This window comes from Bombus pyrosoma, linkage group LG11 (genome assembly GCF_014825855.1).
Source record: "Bombus pyrosoma isolate SC7728 linkage group LG11, ASM1482585v1, whole genome shotgun sequence".
Classification (NCBI taxonomy): domain Eukaryota; kingdom Metazoa; phylum Arthropoda; class Insecta; order Hymenoptera; family Apidae; genus Bombus; species Bombus pyrosoma.
This window is the reverse complement of record NC_057780.1, coordinates 15,983,417-16,001,170: the sequence shown is the minus strand read 5'-3', so window position 1 is coordinate 16,001,170 and position 17,754 is coordinate 15,983,417. Positions and strand designations below refer to the sequence as shown.

The window sequence follows — 17,754 nt, the reverse complement described above, 5'->3', positions numbered from 1 at the left end:
CTTTTTATCGCACTCCCGGATTCGTTGGTCGACCGGATGACAATACCATGTGTGAGTAATCCCTAACAGTGCCTATCTTTACTGTCAGTGGTATGTTTACTATTCTTTGCGATTTGTTGTTTCGATGATTTGTTCATTTGCTCGGTAGTGGCACCATTTTCTTTCTTCCGTTAACGAGTCTGGATGTAGCCTCGCATCTTCGATTCGCTCAAATCTTAGAACGTGGATGCACGTTAAATTCAAACTTTAAGTTTGGACGGTCTCTGTAATTAGCTGAAGACGCAAGGTGGAATGGCTTCGTTGTTTGACGAATTTGAATTCGACGGTTTTATTTGCCTCGGTACACGCTATCGAAGACGTAGCACTGCACTACGTAGGATTTTGCATGTTCAAAGCTGTTTATCCTTCCGTTTACTCACGTAATCCATTGATCACGTCTATTTTAATCTTGATTGTGTAAGTGTACGGGAAAGTATTATTTTCTTGAGTTATATATATACATACATATTACAGATTTTTGACTGGATGCATTTCAAAAATTAGACTCTTCTTAGCACCGTTTTGTAATGCGACACGTGTAACGTAGATTAACAACGTAGATTCTTTTCAAAAGTTCTTTCTTCCTTGAAACGCATCTCCTGTAATTCCTTGCACGATGTACGTAGGTACGTGTCTATACAATACTTGGTCATTTTAAAAGTTCTTGCGGTTCTTGAACCCTTCACTTAGAGAAAGGATTCGATTTTCTATTTAAATATTATGCACTTGAATAACGGTAACGTGATGTTTAATAACCTTGATGTTATGGATCTGGGATGGTCGTCAAAAGACCTTAATAACTATATTCCCGAGATATTGAATTTCGGTGGAACTACGTTGTTTTAAAGCGAACGGTTTCAAGCCGCGACAACTTTCAGGACGAATGACCTATTAGAAAGAATGATTACTCTTCCGAAATCCTTGCTCGACATTTTTCTCTTTCTCTTCGTTTCTCTATCTTTTCCTTTTTGTATATTCTTCGTTGCAAATCCTACCGTTATCGGGATAAGAATCGACGCGGCTAAAGTCAAAAGAGGCTGATACAGTGCACCGTAGCATGCGAGTCGAGTTCGTACTTTATCCTCGAGCGTTTATTTCTTACTGTTTGTAAACCACAATTTTCTTATTCTTTGTGGTTTAACTCGTACGATCCAAGAATTCCTTGTCTTACTTGTCTTCGTTTACAGATACCGAGACAGATAAGCAGGAGAAGGTCAAGAAACAGGAGAACAATAATTCTGTTTTCGCCAATGAAAAATCCCCTGAAAAACGCACGAACGGTATGACGGAAATCAGCAACCCGAGCATGGTAAATACACCGGATCTAAGCCCAGTGAAAAATATACGAAACGGAGAGATGGAGGATGCCGAAGTTCGAAAGACTAAAGTGAGCTTACGTTTACAAATGTTTCGTTTGCACTTTCGTCCCATTGGATGAGTTAATGCGTGTTTTTCTTCTTGATAAATAGAGATGGCCGACCGACAAGGCATATTATATCGCGAAGGAACTTCTTATGACCGAGCGAACTTACAAGAAGGATCTCGACGTTATAAACGTGGTACGTACATATCGAGAATATCCACGTTCCAAAATCGTTCGAATTGAAATGTACGTGGAGAAATTTTGTTTATTCTTTTCAAATTGTAACATATATCTAGCGCGAGGATAATGAAAAAATCGTTGTGATAATCGCATGTTCCATTTTTACTCGACAGTGGTTCAGAGAGGAGGTATCTCGAGAGGCTGAACTGGAGGGTGAAGCGGTTGTTTCGCTGATCGAGCTTTTAGCGGATGTTCACGGGCCCTGCCTCCAAGAAATGGAGGCGAGATTAGAACGATGGGAAAGTAACGCTCGGCACAACATCGGCGATTTTCTTTATAACACCTTGTTGAACGTACTGCCGCTTTACGATCAATATCTCGAGAATCTAATACCCGTCCTCGAGAAGATGGAATATTATACGAGGACATCACGTCGTTTTGACCAACTGTGCCGAGATTTCGAGGCGCAGAAACATTGTTATCTACCGTTAACCTCATTCCTTTTAAAACCATTGCAACGATTGTTGCATTACAACAGTATTATCGATAGTATGTCAATCATTCTTTGTTAAACTAATCAATACGTATGTATTACCTATAGTGATGTACGTGCGTGTTACACTGATCCGATTCTTTTAGGGTTACTAGATCATTATCCAAAAGATCATACGGATTTCGAAGATTGCCTAGCGGCAAGAGATCGACTAGGCGAAACGTTGCTCGAAGGTCTTAGCATAATTAATCAAGCGGTAAATATCTGTAATCAGTTGTTGGTATTTAGAGTTGTATACTTCGATATTCGTTAATTTTGTATGTTATAAATGTAGGAGAATCTAGTTCAGCTTTGCGAAATGCAAAGAGATATCAATGGCTTCGACAATTTGGTTCAAGAAGGTCGTAGATTTATTAGACAAGGTTGCCTGCAAAAGTACAGCCGCAAAGGTTTTCAGCAAAGAATGTTTTTCCTGGTAAGTTTCTCCAACCAACATTTTCGCGTAAATATCGTAAAAATGGTTTCTTTCGCATAAACTTTCTTACTCGATCGTCTTTCAGTTTTCGGACATACTATTATATACATTCCGTACTCAACAACCAACTCAGTGTTTTCGCGTTCACGGCCAACTTCCGTTAAAGGGGATGAAGATTCGAGAAAGCGACAATAAAACTGGATCGGACTTTGCGTTTGTAATCGACCCTCAAGGAAATCAGTGAGTATCGTGAATGGAGTATTGTCCCGTTTAAGTAAATTATTGAACTTAACAAGGTGTTAAAAGGACGAGGTCTCCATAGTTATTAAGAGGTCAATTGACTGTAAAGACTTCACTTAAGCGTACCATGCTCCCAATGTAAATGTGCCAGATGTATCAGTGAACATTTTCGTGGGCATTTATTCATTGGACAAATTTTCTCCTATTCGCCGTTATTTCGCGCATTCTCTTTCTTTTTTATCTTTCTCTTGTATTTTTCTTATTTCTTTTTTCACCGTCATATATTTAAACAAAGAAATATTCGCCACATACATTCAAGCCAACGGTTTACGTAGGTCTTTAACAGTTGCCGCTAGTAACGAAGAAGAAAAAGTGAGATGGTTAGAAGACTTGAATATGGCTATAGCGCAAGCTGACGCAGATCCAAAGATGCCATATTTGAATTTGAAGGCCTGTAGTAAGTATCCTTAGCAGCAGAATTCTCGTTTATTCAACGGATACGAAGCAGAATTATTATTTACGTGATATACAATCAAATTTTAGGTTCGGCCGACGAAATGGGCGACGGTGTTGGGTTAGAAGGAGACCGAGGAAGTTGTGGAGGTGCTAAAGCTTCTCAACGAAGCAACACGACTGTACATGTTTGTTGGCATCGAAATACGAGTATCAGTTACAGCGACCAATTGCGAGCGTTTCAAGTAAATGAATAAAAATTTCTATTATAAGCAAGTAAAGATGTATAATAGTTCTAAGGCATATACGTATTTATTTCAGAACCAACTTAGTGGATTTCTGTTACGGAAATTCAAGAATAGTAATGGTTGGCAAAAACTTTGGGTTGTCTTTACCAACTTTTGTTTATTCTTTTACAAATCGCACCGAGATGACTTTCCACTGGCTAGCTTACCATTGTTAGGATACACTGTAACTACTCCGTCAGAGAAAGATGGTATCAATAAAGATTTTGTTTTTAAGCTGCAATTTAAAAGTCACGTATATTTCTTCCGCGCTGAGAGCGACTACACATTTGGACGGTAAGAAAGATTTGCGATAAAGCGCGATTAGAAATTTATCCTTCGAAATTTGTCTGACGGGACATGAATATTTTTCAGATGGGTAGAAGTGATTCGAAGCGCGACGCAGCAAAGCCACGTGTCAAGTAGTTTTAATGGAAAAGAAGGATATTAACATACGTATTCTATAGAATGCTGAAATGATGTTAACAAAACATTTGAAGAGAATAGCGCTATATGCACCATTATTTCAAAGCGTTTTTCATCTTACGACATAGTATTAAAATCGAGAAATCTCAACATCTTCAGGACAGATCTATGTTAGCAGTAACGTTGCGGCCTTATTCTAGGACTGAAATCAAATTTATACGATTGAAGTTGTAATCGACAATCAAATCAAAATCAAGAGTATCAAAAGAAAACGTAAGAAGATGATAAAAATGTCGTAAAAAAGTCAAAGCATTCTGCTAATCTTCAAATTCGATAATTCCAAGAATCATTGATGTTAAGATATGTCGCGTTCTTATCGGTTTCCTTGTACTTTAACTGATGCGTAGTTAAAGATACGCTTGAAAAGGGTGATAATTGGAATGTAAATATAATTATTTAGATCTAAGTGGATCTCATTTGTTTGGAATTTATATGAATCTGATATACGAATCTAAATGTATTTGGATTACTGATAAGAATTTGTTGTCCATCATTCAAACGACGAAACTTCGATATAGATAGTGAAAAATGTATAGATATTAGCGTAAACCTTGGACCAATTTTATAATAGAATTTCTTTAGTCATCCATATAAAAAGACAATAATTTTGTTAGCGTACTGATAATTTTTTTGTTATTAAATTAATATTAACAAGAGATATATAAAGAAGTTATTTCTCGCTATTATTAAAAATTTTATGATATCATAATTGTGTTTGCTAGGCATTACTACTTTCGAAGTAATGCACGATTCAATTATACAAAGACTGGCTATGTGAATTTGACGAGAAATTTAGTACACGCATCATACGTGTCACATTTGTAACGATCGCATGTAATTAAAAAAAAGGACCTATGCAATAATAATATGAATACACATATCCACGCGAATGACTCATCTATGCGAAAAATAAAAGTCCATAACTTAATGGTTATCTGTTTTTTTTTAGTTATTATGGTTGTTTTGTTATAATATAGAATTTAATTTATATATATATACACACACACATATACATATATTATATATACATAGAAATCAAAGAGAAAAAATTAGTTTTATACTCGCAGAACCGTACTCACAAGCGCGCATGGGATATATATATCCGAAAGGATACCTCGTAAGAGATACATGGTTATCTTTAGCAAATTTCCGAAATGTTCGTACAGAGAAGCGTCATTCAAATTGCCAAACTTGTACGTTTATTTCAAAACAATTGTATCGTTTTCGTTTCGATACATTTGATAACATAGATTCGAAATAAGTTGTTATGTAATATGATGTATCAATATTCCACAATAAACGTACATTGCTACTTTTAAGATTCTTTTAATCAATTACGGTAATGGATGTAGTACAATTTGATCGTTAAGACATTCATTATGTACCTATGCACATACATACAAATAAGGAAAGAAATACATATTTATCTTTCAATATTCATCGCGAGTATGAAATGCACCCAATATATTCTTGATCTTTCTCAGATTAGATTACTTTTGTTCAAATTAGTAGGTAAATGTATCGAGCCTGAGTATAATCGTGTTGTTTTCCTTGTATTCATTGTGTACCGCGACATTTATAGAAGTTCGAAAGAAAAAGTTTTCAATCACGAGATGCTGGAAATACCCATAATAAAATTCTAACAATTGTATGCGATATCCTTAATCGTTTCCTCGGTATCACGTTGATCTGAGTACCATTGATTAATGATGGACAATCGTGTTCATATTATATATCATAATGAGAGCCAGTCAAACGAGTCTTTAACGTGAGAATTGCGAATGTAAACTATCCTTGTAGAAGAAAACGATAAAATCGTAACCACGAAACGAAGAGAGCGGTGTTTCCGCGAAATGAACTATCTGAACGTATCTTTAAAAATATAAAAGAAATCGTATAACTGTAGTCATCGCTTCCTACGTATGTATAATCGATAGAATATTATTATGGTTAGGTCAATGTCTAACTAATAACAAACATAGTTCCAAACATAAATCCGAGGTTATCAGCGTTTCTGTTCACGCGTACAACCTTCTATCGAAGCCCTGATCGTTGTTCGATGACGTTTGTTTGCTGATTTATCAATACCAGTAATGATTTTTTATTCGATGAAGCTTAATACCAGTGATGCAACGAGACTAGCTACACCGATGTTCAAAAATGTTTTATGTCTTGCTATATTATCGACATTGCTTGCACAACAAAGCGATCATTGAATGAAAAAACACACGCAAAATTTCCAATGACGTAACCCCCGGCAGCTAACTGGTTTTACCGAACGTTATCTTTTTATATTTTTTTGTTTCCATCGAAGGATATCCCGTTTCTAGGACAAGCAACGGAACCAGCGCTGCGGACATTGTTCCTATTGCAAAATAGTAACACAAAGTAAAGTGTAAAATAATAAATTCAACAATACATTCGATGCCTCTGCAGATGTCAATTAAAAGCCATATAGATAAATTTATTCGAAAAGCGTTTAGACGAGGAATACGCAAGAAAATAACTACGAGGATCTCGTTAAGAGTTACATAGCTTCAAGGATTTTGACGCCGATATGACAAACACAGATATGTAAAGTTATACTTGAAAATACATTCTTTTGTTTTATCCTTTCAACAAAGCATGATAATAACAATGCCATCTTAAGATGTACAACAAATTTCAATGGACCAATAACAACAAACCGATCGCGAAGTATGTGACCGACAAAGAAAGAAAATAATAACCGCATGTTTTGAAACTGACAAAGATCTCGGATCTGAGCAGCGATCATTCAGAGATAGGAGAGGCTCGAAGAAAGCAAGATAGAACGATTAGACGCGTTACACGTTCATCATCGGTTTACCTTAGCCTTGGTTGGCACTTGTATTTTTTGCTCCTGTTGTACCGTTTCACGCTTGGAGCAGCGTTCGAAGAAGCGGCAGTTGTTACAGGAAGAACCGCGGGTAATCAGAGTGGGAGGAATGATATAAAGATGAGCGTCTTGCGAACGATCGGAATAGAAGAATCGATCCTACAACATGTGGAGATATCGAACGATCGGGCTTTTTGCCTTGCTGGCTCTTCTCTGCATTGACGCACAAGGTACATTTTCTACTAATTCTATTCTTCTCTGAGATTAAGTTTTACGTGGTGTGATTTCCACTTGCACTAAGTGATTATATTTCTTTTCTATATTTGTTTCTTCGTTACATTGTAAATTAAGTTACAAATTTAAGAGGTTAAAAGGAATTGCGAATACTTATATCCCGCTCGGATTTAATGTCAACTTTGCCAAGTAATGTCTAATTTTAAAATTATAAAATATTTAATATTGTTTAGCTGCAGAGACCAGAGCGAAACGTAACCCTCACGGATTTCACGATGCAGCCGCTAGTAGCAGTTTCCTGAAATCTCTCGCTGGTGTAGGTGGATTAGGTGGTGGATTTGGCGGAGGATTTGGCGGAGGTTTCGGCGGTGGTGGCGGTGGTGGCGGAGGTGGAGGTGGTGGCGGATTTGGTAGTGGTGGAGGATTCGGTTCTGGTGGTGGTTTTGGTGGTTCTAAGGGAGGACCTGGCTGCCATACCGGCGGTTGCGGTGGCCACGGCACTAGTGGTGGTGCCGGAAGTGGCGCAGGAGGTGGTGCCGGAGGTGGTGCCGGAGGTGGTGCCGGAGGTGGCCTAGGCAGTGGCCTAGGAGGTGGCCTAGGAGGTGGCCTAGGAGGTGGCCTAGGAACTGGCTTAGGAGGTGGACTAGGAAGTGGCCTAGGAGGTGGCCTAGGAAGCGGCCTAGGAGGTGGCCTAGGAGGTGGAGCTGGCGGGCACGGTGCAGGAGGGCACGGTGCAGGAGGGCAAGGAGCAGGAGGGCACGGAGGAGCTGGCGGTCGCCCTGGCGGCGGTGCCGGAGCATATGGTGGCTCCGCAGCTGGAGGTGGCGCTGGAGGATACGGTGGTTCCGGAGCTGGAGGTGGCGCTGGAGGATACGGTGGCTCCGGAGCTGGAGGTGGTGCTGGAGGATACGGAGGATCTGGTGCTGGGGGTGGTGCTGGTGGTGGGGCTGGAAGTGGTGCTGGAGGTGGCGCTGGAGGTGGTGCTGGAGGATACGGAGGATCTGGCGCTGGGGGTGGCGCCGGAGGATACGGCGGCTCTGGAGCTGGAAGTAGCGCCGGGAGTCATGCGGGTATGTTGATTTTACACACAAGTTGTAAATATTGTCTTTCATATAAACAGTACTTTCTTCAAATTGTCATTATTTTTAAATTATCAGGGTCGACTGGAGTAGTAAAAACTGGTGGATATGGTGGCGCAGGCGGCGGAGCTGGAAGTGGTGGTTACGGTAGTTCAGGTGCCGGTGGTGGTGCTGGCGGACGCGGTGGTGGAGCTGGAGGATATGGTGGTGCAGGCGCCGGTGGTGGAGCTGGAGGTTATGGTGGCCTAGGCGGTGGTGCTGGTGCTGGCGGACACGGTGGCGCCGGTGCTGGAGCTGGAGGTTACGGTGGTTCAGGTGCCGGAGGTGGCGCAGGCGCCGGTGGTGGTGCAGGCGCCGGTGGTGGTGCTGGAGGTTATGGTGGCCTAGGCGGTGGTGCTGGTGCTGGCGGACACGGTGGAGCAGGTGCCGGAGGTGGAGCTGGCGGATTTGGCGGAGCTGGTGCTGGAGGTGGAGCTAGTGGACACGGCGGCGCAGGTGCCGGTGGTGGAGCTGGAGGATATGGCGGCGCAGGCGCCGGTGGTGGAGCTGGGGGATATGGTGGTTCAGGCGCCGGTGGTGGTGCTGGCGGATACGGTGGAGCAGGTGCCGGAGGTGGAGCTGGAGGATATGGTAGCGCAGGTGGCAAAGGTGGAGCTGGTGGCTATGGTGGAACAGGTGGTCTAGGCGGAAGCGGTGGTTATGGTGGTTACAGAGGGTCAGGTGCCAGTTCCAGTGCCAGCGCCAACGCCAACGCCAACGCGAATGCTTACGCAGCTGCGAGTGCCAGCGCTAGTGCACATGCTCTTGCTAATTCAAATGCGCATGCATCCGCTACTGCGAACGCAAACGCTGGTGCCGGCCTCGGAGGAGGATACGGCGGTTATGATGGTTACGGTGGTCCCGGCGGACATGGAGTCGAGTAAGTTAATTGATATTAATATATGAAGCAAAATAATTTCTTCAAAGAATTAAGATAAAATGACGAGCTATTCCCTTTTACTTATTTTTGACACCGCTGAATATAGAAATTATTCAACGATTGACGAAATAATTAATTCAATGATTGTTGTCGAATTAGTCTTTTTTCCCGTATGGGCGATATCAACGAAGGAGTAAATAAGAGCGGAGGCGTGGACAAAGCCAAAGGTGTCTACAGCAGTAGCGCAGCCAACATCGATTCTACTGGAAAGGGATCGTACAAAGTATCGGCTGGAAAAGTCTAAATGGTCTTACCGCAGGAGGTTGAAGTCGACTTTTAGGATGGAAGATGAACCAGAATTTGATCTGTGATCAAAGGCTTGCGCGGGGCTCGATTCGCGTATCGCTATTTTTACTGTTTATACCTAGTCTGTCTTTATTGTATTCGATGAATAAAATGCGTGAGCGAGTCTCGCGTAGCGCTAAACCTTTAAAATACCTCCTCTTTAAAATAGCAGATTCATATGACGTAAACTGTGCAGTTCGAATAAACGATTCATTCTTACTTATTTGCGTCTATAAAATATTACTGGATATGTCCTTTACACCGAACATTGCATATGCTTCTGGAGATAAAGCCAAGCAAATTTTTTTTTAACTGAAGTTTATTTAATTTTCATCTTTTATCGGATAACTATGAATTAATTTCCGATTGATTTTTCTGAAAACGATGTTCTGAATCGTAGAACTTTTGTAGTCATATAGATAATTCATATGACCTTTAATGTGAATCTCAAGGTAACAGCAGTTTATTACGCGTTATTATCACTAATAATGCATCGTATGTTTATATGGCTCATTCGATAAAATTATCTTTGCACAGCTATTGGATACGACGAGGATATGTTTAACTGCAGATTCAAGATTCTCCCACTGATATGAATAATACATAAGTTAAGACGCGTAATGTATATACATACTTACGAACGTCTATCTTTGGGATATGTCAGTGACATAAGTGGTATTTCCGTATACACGATGTTACATTTAAATTCATTTGTAAAACCACGTTTGTCACTCTTCGCGTCAAAGATACTGCTATCCAACCCATTTGTATGAGAACCAACGATTTATTATCCCTACTTTATGTCAGATACTTTGCTTCTTTACTACATGCGACTAGAATGTTGAGAATGAAGGGAAAATGTTGTCTTTTGTATGTTTGCCTTTTATAACAATCTTGAATTCGAACATTGGTGATCAATGACACATTTCGGTGTATTTAAGAACAACTAACAACGTCCTCGAGCGATCTTGTTATTTGACCATAATTTGAAGGATAATTTTAAAAAATGGTTCATGAAAAATAATTTTTTTTATTGATACATTACCACATGTATTAAATATATTTAACAACATATTTGATTCGTTAGTTACGTCATTATCTATTAAACACCAATCGAGAACAATCGCCGCATAATAAGAATACAATCTCTTCGAAGAATCGACATTAATTACCGGCTAATTATCAAGGCGCGTGTAGAGAATTGCATGTGTAAAAAGAACAGTAATTTTGTTCGTACATCGATTTGTTTGCATTATAAAAGATGAATAGATAAAACGAATTACGAATAAAAATATAAACGAAGCAGAGTGAAACAGTAGTTTACGTAATTTGCGGATGATAGAAATTTATCTTCTCCTGGAAATATCGTTCGTTTCCATTGCTTAGCCTTTCACGAAAGTGGGATGTGCACCTGCCCAGCCTGAAGCAGCGTTTTATTTTTTAAAGACCGATTCATTGGCTATTTATGCAAACATATACGAACTGGATTTACAAAACTTACTGCTAGCACTGCTACTCGCATAAGCGGAAGCACCGCTGGAGGACAAGGCACTGCTTCCAGCTTGACTTCCTGCCGACGCTCCACTGGAAGCCCAACTTCCACTGTTTGCATGTCCGAAACCCGTATCTGGTGCTAAAAACCAATATATTGTTTCCATTTTATCATACCTTAACTGAAAGTTTTATGAATTTAAAATGAGTTTTAAACAACAGAGGCGTAAATATTAACAAATTAAAGATCACAACAAAAGCGATAATCATCAATATCATATACATAGAATAACATATACATCATATACATATATAACATATACATAGAATAATTTCTATGTATAGCTTACATGCTATACACATACAACCCTGTAACGTAGTAGGATTACACAACGTCGCAGACATTAAAAGAACGGAAATTATTCGATGTATCCGATAATTATTATTAATTAACAATTCATGCCTGTGATTTATGTTTTATCAGGAGCGAGATCTCATTGATCAAGCTGATACGTTGGATGAAGAAAATGAAAATCCAAATAGAAGTGTTTCGATAGTAGACTTTGAAACGTTTTCCTATCTCTCGGAGTTTATATTCATTGGAAGTTATATTACTTATATTAATCTTCATCGAAGATCTCTGTCTAATCTTTCATGATCCGAAGCCTACTTTCTGTTTCATGTCGAGAAATTTGAATTTGCATAACGATATTGTAATCGACACGATATAACAGAATCTCGAAATATTATATTTTTCTAGAAAGTATATATTTCGCCAATTTAGTAAACATCAACAAAAGTACAAGGCAAAATTATTGAAAGCAAATAAACATACCAACTCCAGAACCAGAATTGGCGTGTGAAGAAGCTTGTGCACTGCTAAAAGCTCCAGAAAGTGCACCACCGAAAACATTTCCAAATCCTCCCGGACCGACTCCAACACCTCCTCCGCTTCCCGAGCCACGGTTTGTTGTGGATGGATTTCTCACGGCTGATGAGCTTCCGTCGTTCGTTGAACCTGAATTCCAAATCGAGCCAGGGTAATGATTGGAATGTCCTTGTGTTTTATCGCCAAAGTTCGTTTGACTCAGTCCGCTATTACCCATGTTACTGTCTGGAGCAAACGGCCCTCCAGGAATTGAATTAGGCGTGGCGTCAATTCCGATGTCTCCCCTTCCGTGTCCTAATCCATTAAGGAAAGGATTATCTTTGCCAATAGGCTTAGGTGCCTGTCCTCCGATCGAAACAACGTTCTTGCCATCGCTGCCTGGATTAGCTGCTACTCCTATACCAGCATGACTCCAAGCTCCCGCTCCCGCGACTGCACCAGTTCCTTGCAGGAAGGGATTTCCATAACCGACTGGCTTACTAGTAGCTGTTAGCTGAGGACCACCTAAGTTAGATGTTCTTTAGTATCGAGCACAAATGAAATGAGATACATATAATTTTTCCTATTAATTACCAGCACCAGAACTAGGAATCTTTCCAGTTAAGAAAGGGTTCGACGGATACGACCCTACTCCTTCTCCAGGAATTCTATTCTTTGTTTCAGTCTTGTAAACGTATGAAGGATTGCTTGGTCCAGAGGTACACCCGTTGCTGGTTCCAGATGTACAACCTTGCGGACCAGTTCCAGGTGTGATTTGTTGAGGACTTTGCGAAAAATCATTTGGGTTTGCCTCAAAACCTCCTAATGGTTTAGAAGCCTTATTAACACCTACTGAAAGATCGTTTGGACTACAAGGCTTGTAATCTGGAGATCCATTCAGACTTATTCCACTGCTGCATCCGCTCCCAATTCCACAACCTTGAGATTCATTTGTGCAACCCTTATCTGTTTCTCCCGATGGATAAGAATTAAGTTCATGCGAAGGCTTTGTTGTGCTGGGGCCACCATAAGGAGCAGGTTGGTAAGAAGGCTTTGCCGTTCCGGTACCCCCATAGGGAGCAGGTTGGTAAGAAGGCTTTGCCGTTCCGGTATTATCATGAGGAGCAGGCTGATAAGAGGGCTTTGTCGTTCCGGTACCCCCATAAGGAGCAGGTTGGTAAGAAGGCTTTGTCGTTCCGGCACCCCCATAAGGAGCAGGTTGGTAAGAAGGCTTTGCCGTTCCGATATTATCATGAGGAGCAGGCTGATAAGAGGGCTTTGTCGTTCCGGTACCCCCATAAGGAGCAGGTTGGTAAGAAGGCTTTGCCGTTCCGGTACCCCCATAAGGAGCAGGTTGGTAAGAAGGCTTTGCCGTTCCGGTATTATCATGAGGAGCAGGCTGATAAGAGGGCTTTGTCGTTCCGGTACCCCCATAAGGAGCAGGCTGATAAGAGGGCTTTGTCGTTCCGGTGCCCCCATAAGGAGCAGGTTGGTAAGAAGGTTTTGCCGTTCCGGTACCCCCATAAGGAGCAGGTTGGTAAGAAGGCTTTGCCGTTCCGATATTATCATGAGGAGTAGGCTGATAAGAGGGCTTTGTCCTTCCGGTACCCCTATAAGGAGCAGGTTGGTAAGAAGGTGGTGTTTTTCCGGTATCACTGTAAGGTGCACCCGTAGATGCATGAGGTTTAACCCCTGCAGGGCTTCCTGGTACAGGATTTACGTTCACATAAAATATCTTACTATCTCCGTCTTTGGGAGTACCGTGTTTAGGTGCTGTACCCGAAGAACCTCCTTTAACACCAGTGTAATTAGGTTTTTGAGTTCCGTAAGGAACGTTTCCGTTTGGAGAAACTGTAGACCCAGGCGTCTGTGTATTCGCAGATGGAGACCCATAAGAAGGAATGCCGTGTGAATAAACGGGATTGGAAGTCGATGGACCGCTTGCAGGATGACTAGAATCAAAACCGTTTCCAGCGGTCGGCGCACCAGTTCCCGCGTACGCTATGCTTGAAGCTACAGCGTTTGCATTAGAATTTTGAGGGCCTGTCGAATGTACTGAATTTCCTAAGCTTCCCGGTCTGGCTGTATTTCCAGAGTTCCATGGAGATCCTCCATATGGTCCCGTATCGGAACCCTGCCCAGTGTTACTTTTCGGCAACCCACTACCAGGATATTGTCCTTGTCCCGCGGGAGAACCGTGCGGAGAACTTGAAGGACTGCTTTGAGGCGATCCACTTCCCGGATATTGGCCTTGTCCTACGGGAGAACCGTATGGAGAACCGGAAGGACTACTTTTCGGCAATCCACTACCAGGATATTGCCCTTGTCCCGCGGGAGAACCGTATGGAGAACCGGAAGGACTACTTTTCGGCAATCCACTACCAGGATATTGCCCTTGTCCCGTAGGAGAACCGAGCGAAGGACTGGAAGGACTGCTTTGAGGCGTCCCACTTGCAGGATATTGCCCTTGTCCCGCGGGAGAACCGTGCGGAGAACCCGAAGGACTACTTTGAGGCGATCCGCTTGTAGGATATTGGCCTTGTCCTACGGGAGAACCGTATGGAGAACCGGAAGGACTACTTTTCGGTAATCCACTACCAGGATATTGCCCTTGTCCCGCGGGAGAACCGTATGGAGAACCGGAAGGACTACTTTTCGGCAATCCACTACCAGGATATTGCCCTTGTCCCGCAGGAGAACCGAGCGAAGGACTGGAAGGACTGCTTTGAGGCGTCCCGCTTGCAGGATATTGGCCTTGTCCCGCCGGAGAGCCGTATGGAGGACCGGAAGGACTGCTTTGAGGCGATCCGCTTGTAGGATATTGGCCTTGTCCCACCGGCGAACCGTATGTAGAACCGGGCAGATTGCTTTGGGGCGATCCACTTCCCGGATATCGCCCTTGTCCAGCTGGAGAACCACGCGGAGAACCGGCAGGACTGCTTTGAGGCGATCCACTTACAGGATACTGGCCTTGTGTCGGATTTGGCCCATAGGATGATGCAAAGGGACTGTCATGTGGTTTCGTTTGATCAACAGATTTATCGGCACAACTGGCATCATAAGGACTGCTGGAACATCCGGCTGGAGATCCCTGAGGATTATATACTGCTGTTGGACCCGTGGAATGAACAGGACTTTGCTTCTGAACATTTGCAGGATTGCTGCCAGAGAATGGCACTGGAGATTGTTTTACAGGACCAACACCGCTTGAACCTAAATTAGAGGTCGACTAATGTAATCTTTATGCATTTTATTAAAAGTTTTCGATTGTAGATTTGAATACTTGCAAAAAATTTGAATAATGTATTTGAGAATGTTATCTATTTATATTATATCATATTTATATTATTTATTCTCGAAAATTATTCAGAATTTCACGGTCAAGGAGATGAATTTATGTATACCGTAAAACTGGTGTTTGCTTAACTTATTGAATCAGCATCGTTAAATAAGTTGTAAAAATTCTGGCTAACCTTGAGCACAGCCGGTGCCGTGTTGATAATTGCCGGAGCATGCAGAACCTGTTTTTGGACCACTATTCCAGCTTCCATCGCTGGTAGGACTCGATACATCCGCATTCGGTAAACTTCCAGAATTCCAACTGTTAGAAGGATGCGAAGCTGTTCCAGGTGAACCACCGAACCCTTGGTTCCAGGCGGGTTTCGGCGTAGTTGCAGAGCCTGTGTTCCATCCCGATCCAGGTTGCTGACCGGTTACAGGGAACGCTTTGTTCCATGGTGAACCTGAGCTCGAGCTCCCAGTTTCAGGGCGTCCTCCTTTAACTGGCGTTGTTCCAAATGGAACGCCACTTCCACTGCTCGCAGCATTTGATGTGGCGCTGACTCCCGTGTGTGGTCCTTGACCGTTGGAATTAAGCACTCCTAATTTCTGTACGCCCGGAGGCGATCCTCCTTTATTTTTCTGTCCGTGATAATGATCGTGTTTTCTATACTGTCCATCGTCCCCGTCGTCGCAATCGTCTTCGTCTTCTTCTTCTGGTTCAGTTTCATCCTCGTCTTTTTCCCAGTAATCGTCATCTTCCCACTTGCACTTAGGACAACCACCACGCTGATTTCCTTTGACTCCACTGTTTGGCTGATTATTGCCATTGTAGCCAGTGTTGTCGTAACTGCGAATACCTTTGTGCCCGTCATGACTCCCATCAACCGCAGGTAGGCTTCCGATTCCAGTAAATGCGTTACTCAACGAGAATGCGCTTGCATCTGCACCCGCGTATGCGTTTGCGGACGCCGAAGCGCTGCCTATTCTCGGAAATAATGAAAACAGTTAATAAAGATCTTATCGATTTATCCTCTACATTTTAAAATACGATACATACTGTACGCTAGACTACTGCTTCCGCCACTTCCTTCGTGCGCTCCTAAAAGTAACAGATCAGAGTTTAATATCGTTGTGTGAGTGTTTTATCATAGATATCTTCTTTCCGTGGCCAAAGTATTATATAATAGTGATGGATCGTTGTAGAAAAAAAAAGGCAATGTGGAAACGGGAGAAAAAAGATGAAGAATGTCGTTTACCTGAACCAACAATGACCATGGCGATTAGAAGGGCGAACATCGAGAACCGGATTGTTTGATTTATCCCGATCATCCTAAGATTACTTGGCACGGTCGAGTCCTTGATTGTTCGACACGAGCTTCAAGTCATTGCGAGGCGAGTCTCGATCGAATACTTCTATATATAAGGATACCCCCGGCAGTGAAAGGATGCATCGCGTTCAAGTATCACCCCCGACCGTGAAGATATGCATCCGAATGTCGGTGGCAATGAGTAATACTTGTTTGACTCTTTCTACCAGACGGTGTTCGCACGACACTAACAATAGGTACGCCGATCGACTAGTTTCAGCCAGCCGGCTTCGTCGCGACTACGTCATCCGGCTTTAGGAGTTTCCACGAGATACACGATTCTCCACACGTTTCTTTTGAAAAGGAAGGAGTATCATGCAAATTGGAGTGTAACCCATCCTTGCTTTTTTGAATTTATGACACTGCTTGGCATTACTTGTTGCAACATTTATTCCTCTCCAGTGATTTTATTTTCGTCTCCTACGTCGCCGTTCAACCATTTAACAATTCTTGTTCGCTTATTTTGTTGTGGATAAGTTAGTTATGAGCGAAAAAGAAAAAATCCAAACATACAGAGAGTTGCATCGCAGTCGTGGCGACTTCGACGCTCGCTCAGGAAATATGTTCTACTTCTAAGTTCGCATTATTTCCACTTATATTAGAGGCGTGCCGAATTTTCTATGTCTATAGAAAATTATACTGCTTTCCGAAAGACAATAATACATATGATTCTATGCACTTTCTGCGAATCGTGGAAAGGAGAATCGTTATGTATGTATAATTGTTACCGCATGATTGCAGAATTATTTATAGAACACGTGCTTTGTTTCATCAAATGTCGATATCCCGGATAGGAGATTATATCAGAATATGGGAAAACCACTGACATTCAGCTTTTTAATATTTTTCAATTCGGATAATCGTATAATTCGTATGATTCAGGATGATTCAGAATCGTATGATTTATTTTAGATGCATTATCCATGTAAATTGTAATATTTAAATACTATTTAATGCTATTTAAAAATTGTATTGGACGATCTGTATAATGTATCAAATATTTTTTACGTGATTCTAGTCATGCAAATATTTGTTACTATACGATTCGTATTAAAGCTTATTTGAATTTCGCGGTTCTCAAGCGAAAGAATAGTCGATATGCGAGTGTAGTATCGATTACAATGGCGCTTATGACGCCGCATCTGCGTCACAGTGCATACACAGTATGGTGGGTAATTTGGTGTCGCAAGGTAACGGGTGGCAAAAATCCTTTGTACTGGAGTTTTAATTTCATTCTACATACAATATACTTTAAGTGGGTGAGTTTTTTTGTTTCCATTTAGTTTCGTTAATTCGGAT

The 17,754-nt window shown here is 41.8% G+C and overlaps 3 protein-coding genes across 13 annotated transcripts in view; 2 read left to right on the top strand and 1 right to left on the bottom strand.

The window, feature by feature from the left end:
• LOC122573138 (FERM, ARHGEF and pleckstrin domain-containing protein 1-like) overlaps positions 1–5,332 on the top strand; it is a 28,710-nt gene extending 23,378 nt beyond the window's left edge. For all 5 annotated transcript variants that reach the window (XM_043739135.1, XM_043739136.1, XM_043739137.1 and 2 more), the window contains exons 12-21: positions 1,227–1,426; positions 1,509–1,598; positions 1,756–2,131; positions 2,222–2,331; positions 2,410–2,550; positions 2,636–2,790; positions 3,126–3,247; positions 3,334–3,488; positions 3,565–3,824; positions 3,903–5,332. In XM_043739135.1, coding sequence (XP_043595070.1) covers positions 1,227–1,426; positions 1,509–1,598; positions 1,756–2,131; positions 2,222–2,331; positions 2,410–2,550; positions 2,636–2,790; positions 3,126–3,247; positions 3,334–3,488; positions 3,565–3,824; positions 3,903–3,978 — 1,685 coding nt within the window. In that variant the 3' untranslated portion in view covers positions 3,979–5,332. The remainder of the gene's footprint in view (positions 1–1,226; positions 1,427–1,508; positions 1,599–1,755; positions 2,132–2,221; positions 2,332–2,409; positions 2,551–2,635; positions 2,791–3,125; positions 3,248–3,333; positions 3,489–3,564; positions 3,825–3,902) is intronic.
• Positions 5,333–6,943: 1,611 nt separating this feature from the next.
• LOC122573146 (glycine-rich cell wall structural protein-like) lies at positions 6,944–9,670 on the top strand. Of its 3 annotated transcripts, none has more exons than XM_043739167.1 (5): positions 6,944–7,100; positions 7,338–7,820; positions 7,851–8,174; positions 8,262–9,102; positions 9,262–9,670. In XM_043739167.1, the coding sequence occupies exons 1-5, from the start codon at positions 7,037–7,039 to the stop codon at positions 9,404–9,406; spliced, it is 1,857 nt and encodes a 618-aa protein (XP_043595102.1). In that variant the 5' UTR covers positions 6,944–7,036; the 3' UTR covers positions 9,407–9,670. The 3 variants fall into 3 exon arrangements, with proteins under 3 accessions (XP_043595102.1, XP_043595103.1, XP_043595100.1); XM_043739168.1 differs by having other exon boundaries at positions 7,338–8,174; positions 8,262–8,634; positions 8,755–9,102; XM_043739165.1 differs by having other exon boundaries at positions 7,338–8,174.
• Positions 9,671–10,457: 787 nt separating this feature from the next.
• LOC122573140 (hornerin-like) lies at positions 10,458–16,655 on the bottom strand. Of its 5 annotated transcripts, none has more exons than XM_043739146.1 (8): positions 16,345–16,653; positions 16,146–16,187; positions 15,280–16,068; positions 14,189–15,019; positions 12,401–14,116; positions 11,774–12,331; positions 10,949–11,080; positions 10,458–10,867 (listed from the first exon to the last, which is right to left on the bottom strand). In XM_043739146.1, exons 1-8 carry the CDS (start codon positions 16,415–16,417, stop codon positions 10,830–10,832), a joined length of 4,179 nt encoding a protein of 1,392 aa, XP_043595081.1. In that variant the 5' UTR covers positions 16,418–16,653; the 3' UTR covers positions 10,458–10,829. The 5 variants fall into 5 exon arrangements, with proteins under 5 accessions (XP_043595081.1, XP_043595080.1, XP_043595082.1 ...); XM_043739145.1 differs by having other exon boundaries at positions 12,401–14,404; positions 14,477–15,019; XM_043739147.1 differs by having other exon boundaries at positions 11,774–11,956; positions 12,041–12,331; positions 12,401–15,019; positions 16,345–16,651.
• Positions 16,656–17,754: the final 1,099 nt, after the last annotated feature.

What these genes read in the sequence shown, in the direction of transcription:
- LOC122573146 (XM_043739165.1), top strand. Translation starts at nt 7,037, where the DNA reads ATGTGGAGATATCGAACGATCGGGCTTTTTGCCTTGCTGGCTCTTCTC. An exon ending in TCTCTGCATTGACGCACAAG is followed by an intron (nt 7,101 to 7,337) that starts GTACATTTTCTA and finishes AATATTGTTTAG; the next exon opens with CTGCAGAGACCAGAGCGAAA. An exon ending in CCCGGCGGACATGGAGTCGA is followed by an intron (nt 9,103 to 9,261) that starts GTAAGTTAATTG and finishes TTGTCGAATTAG; the next exon opens with TCTTTTTTCCCGTATGGGCG.
- LOC122573140 (XM_043739143.1), bottom strand. Translation starts at nt 16,417, where the DNA reads ATGATCGGGATAAATCAAACAATCCGGTTCTCGATGTTCGCCCTTCTA. An exon ending in CGGCACCGGCTGTGCTCAAG is followed by an intron (nt 15,020 to 15,279) that starts GTTAGCCAGAAT and finishes CCTCTAATTTAG; the next exon opens with GTTCAAGCGGTGTTGGTCCT. An exon ending in CAATTCTGGTTCTGGAGTTG is followed by an intron (nt 11,081 to 11,773) that starts GTATGTTTATTT and finishes ATTGGTTTTTAG; the next exon opens with CACCAGATACGGGTTTCGGA.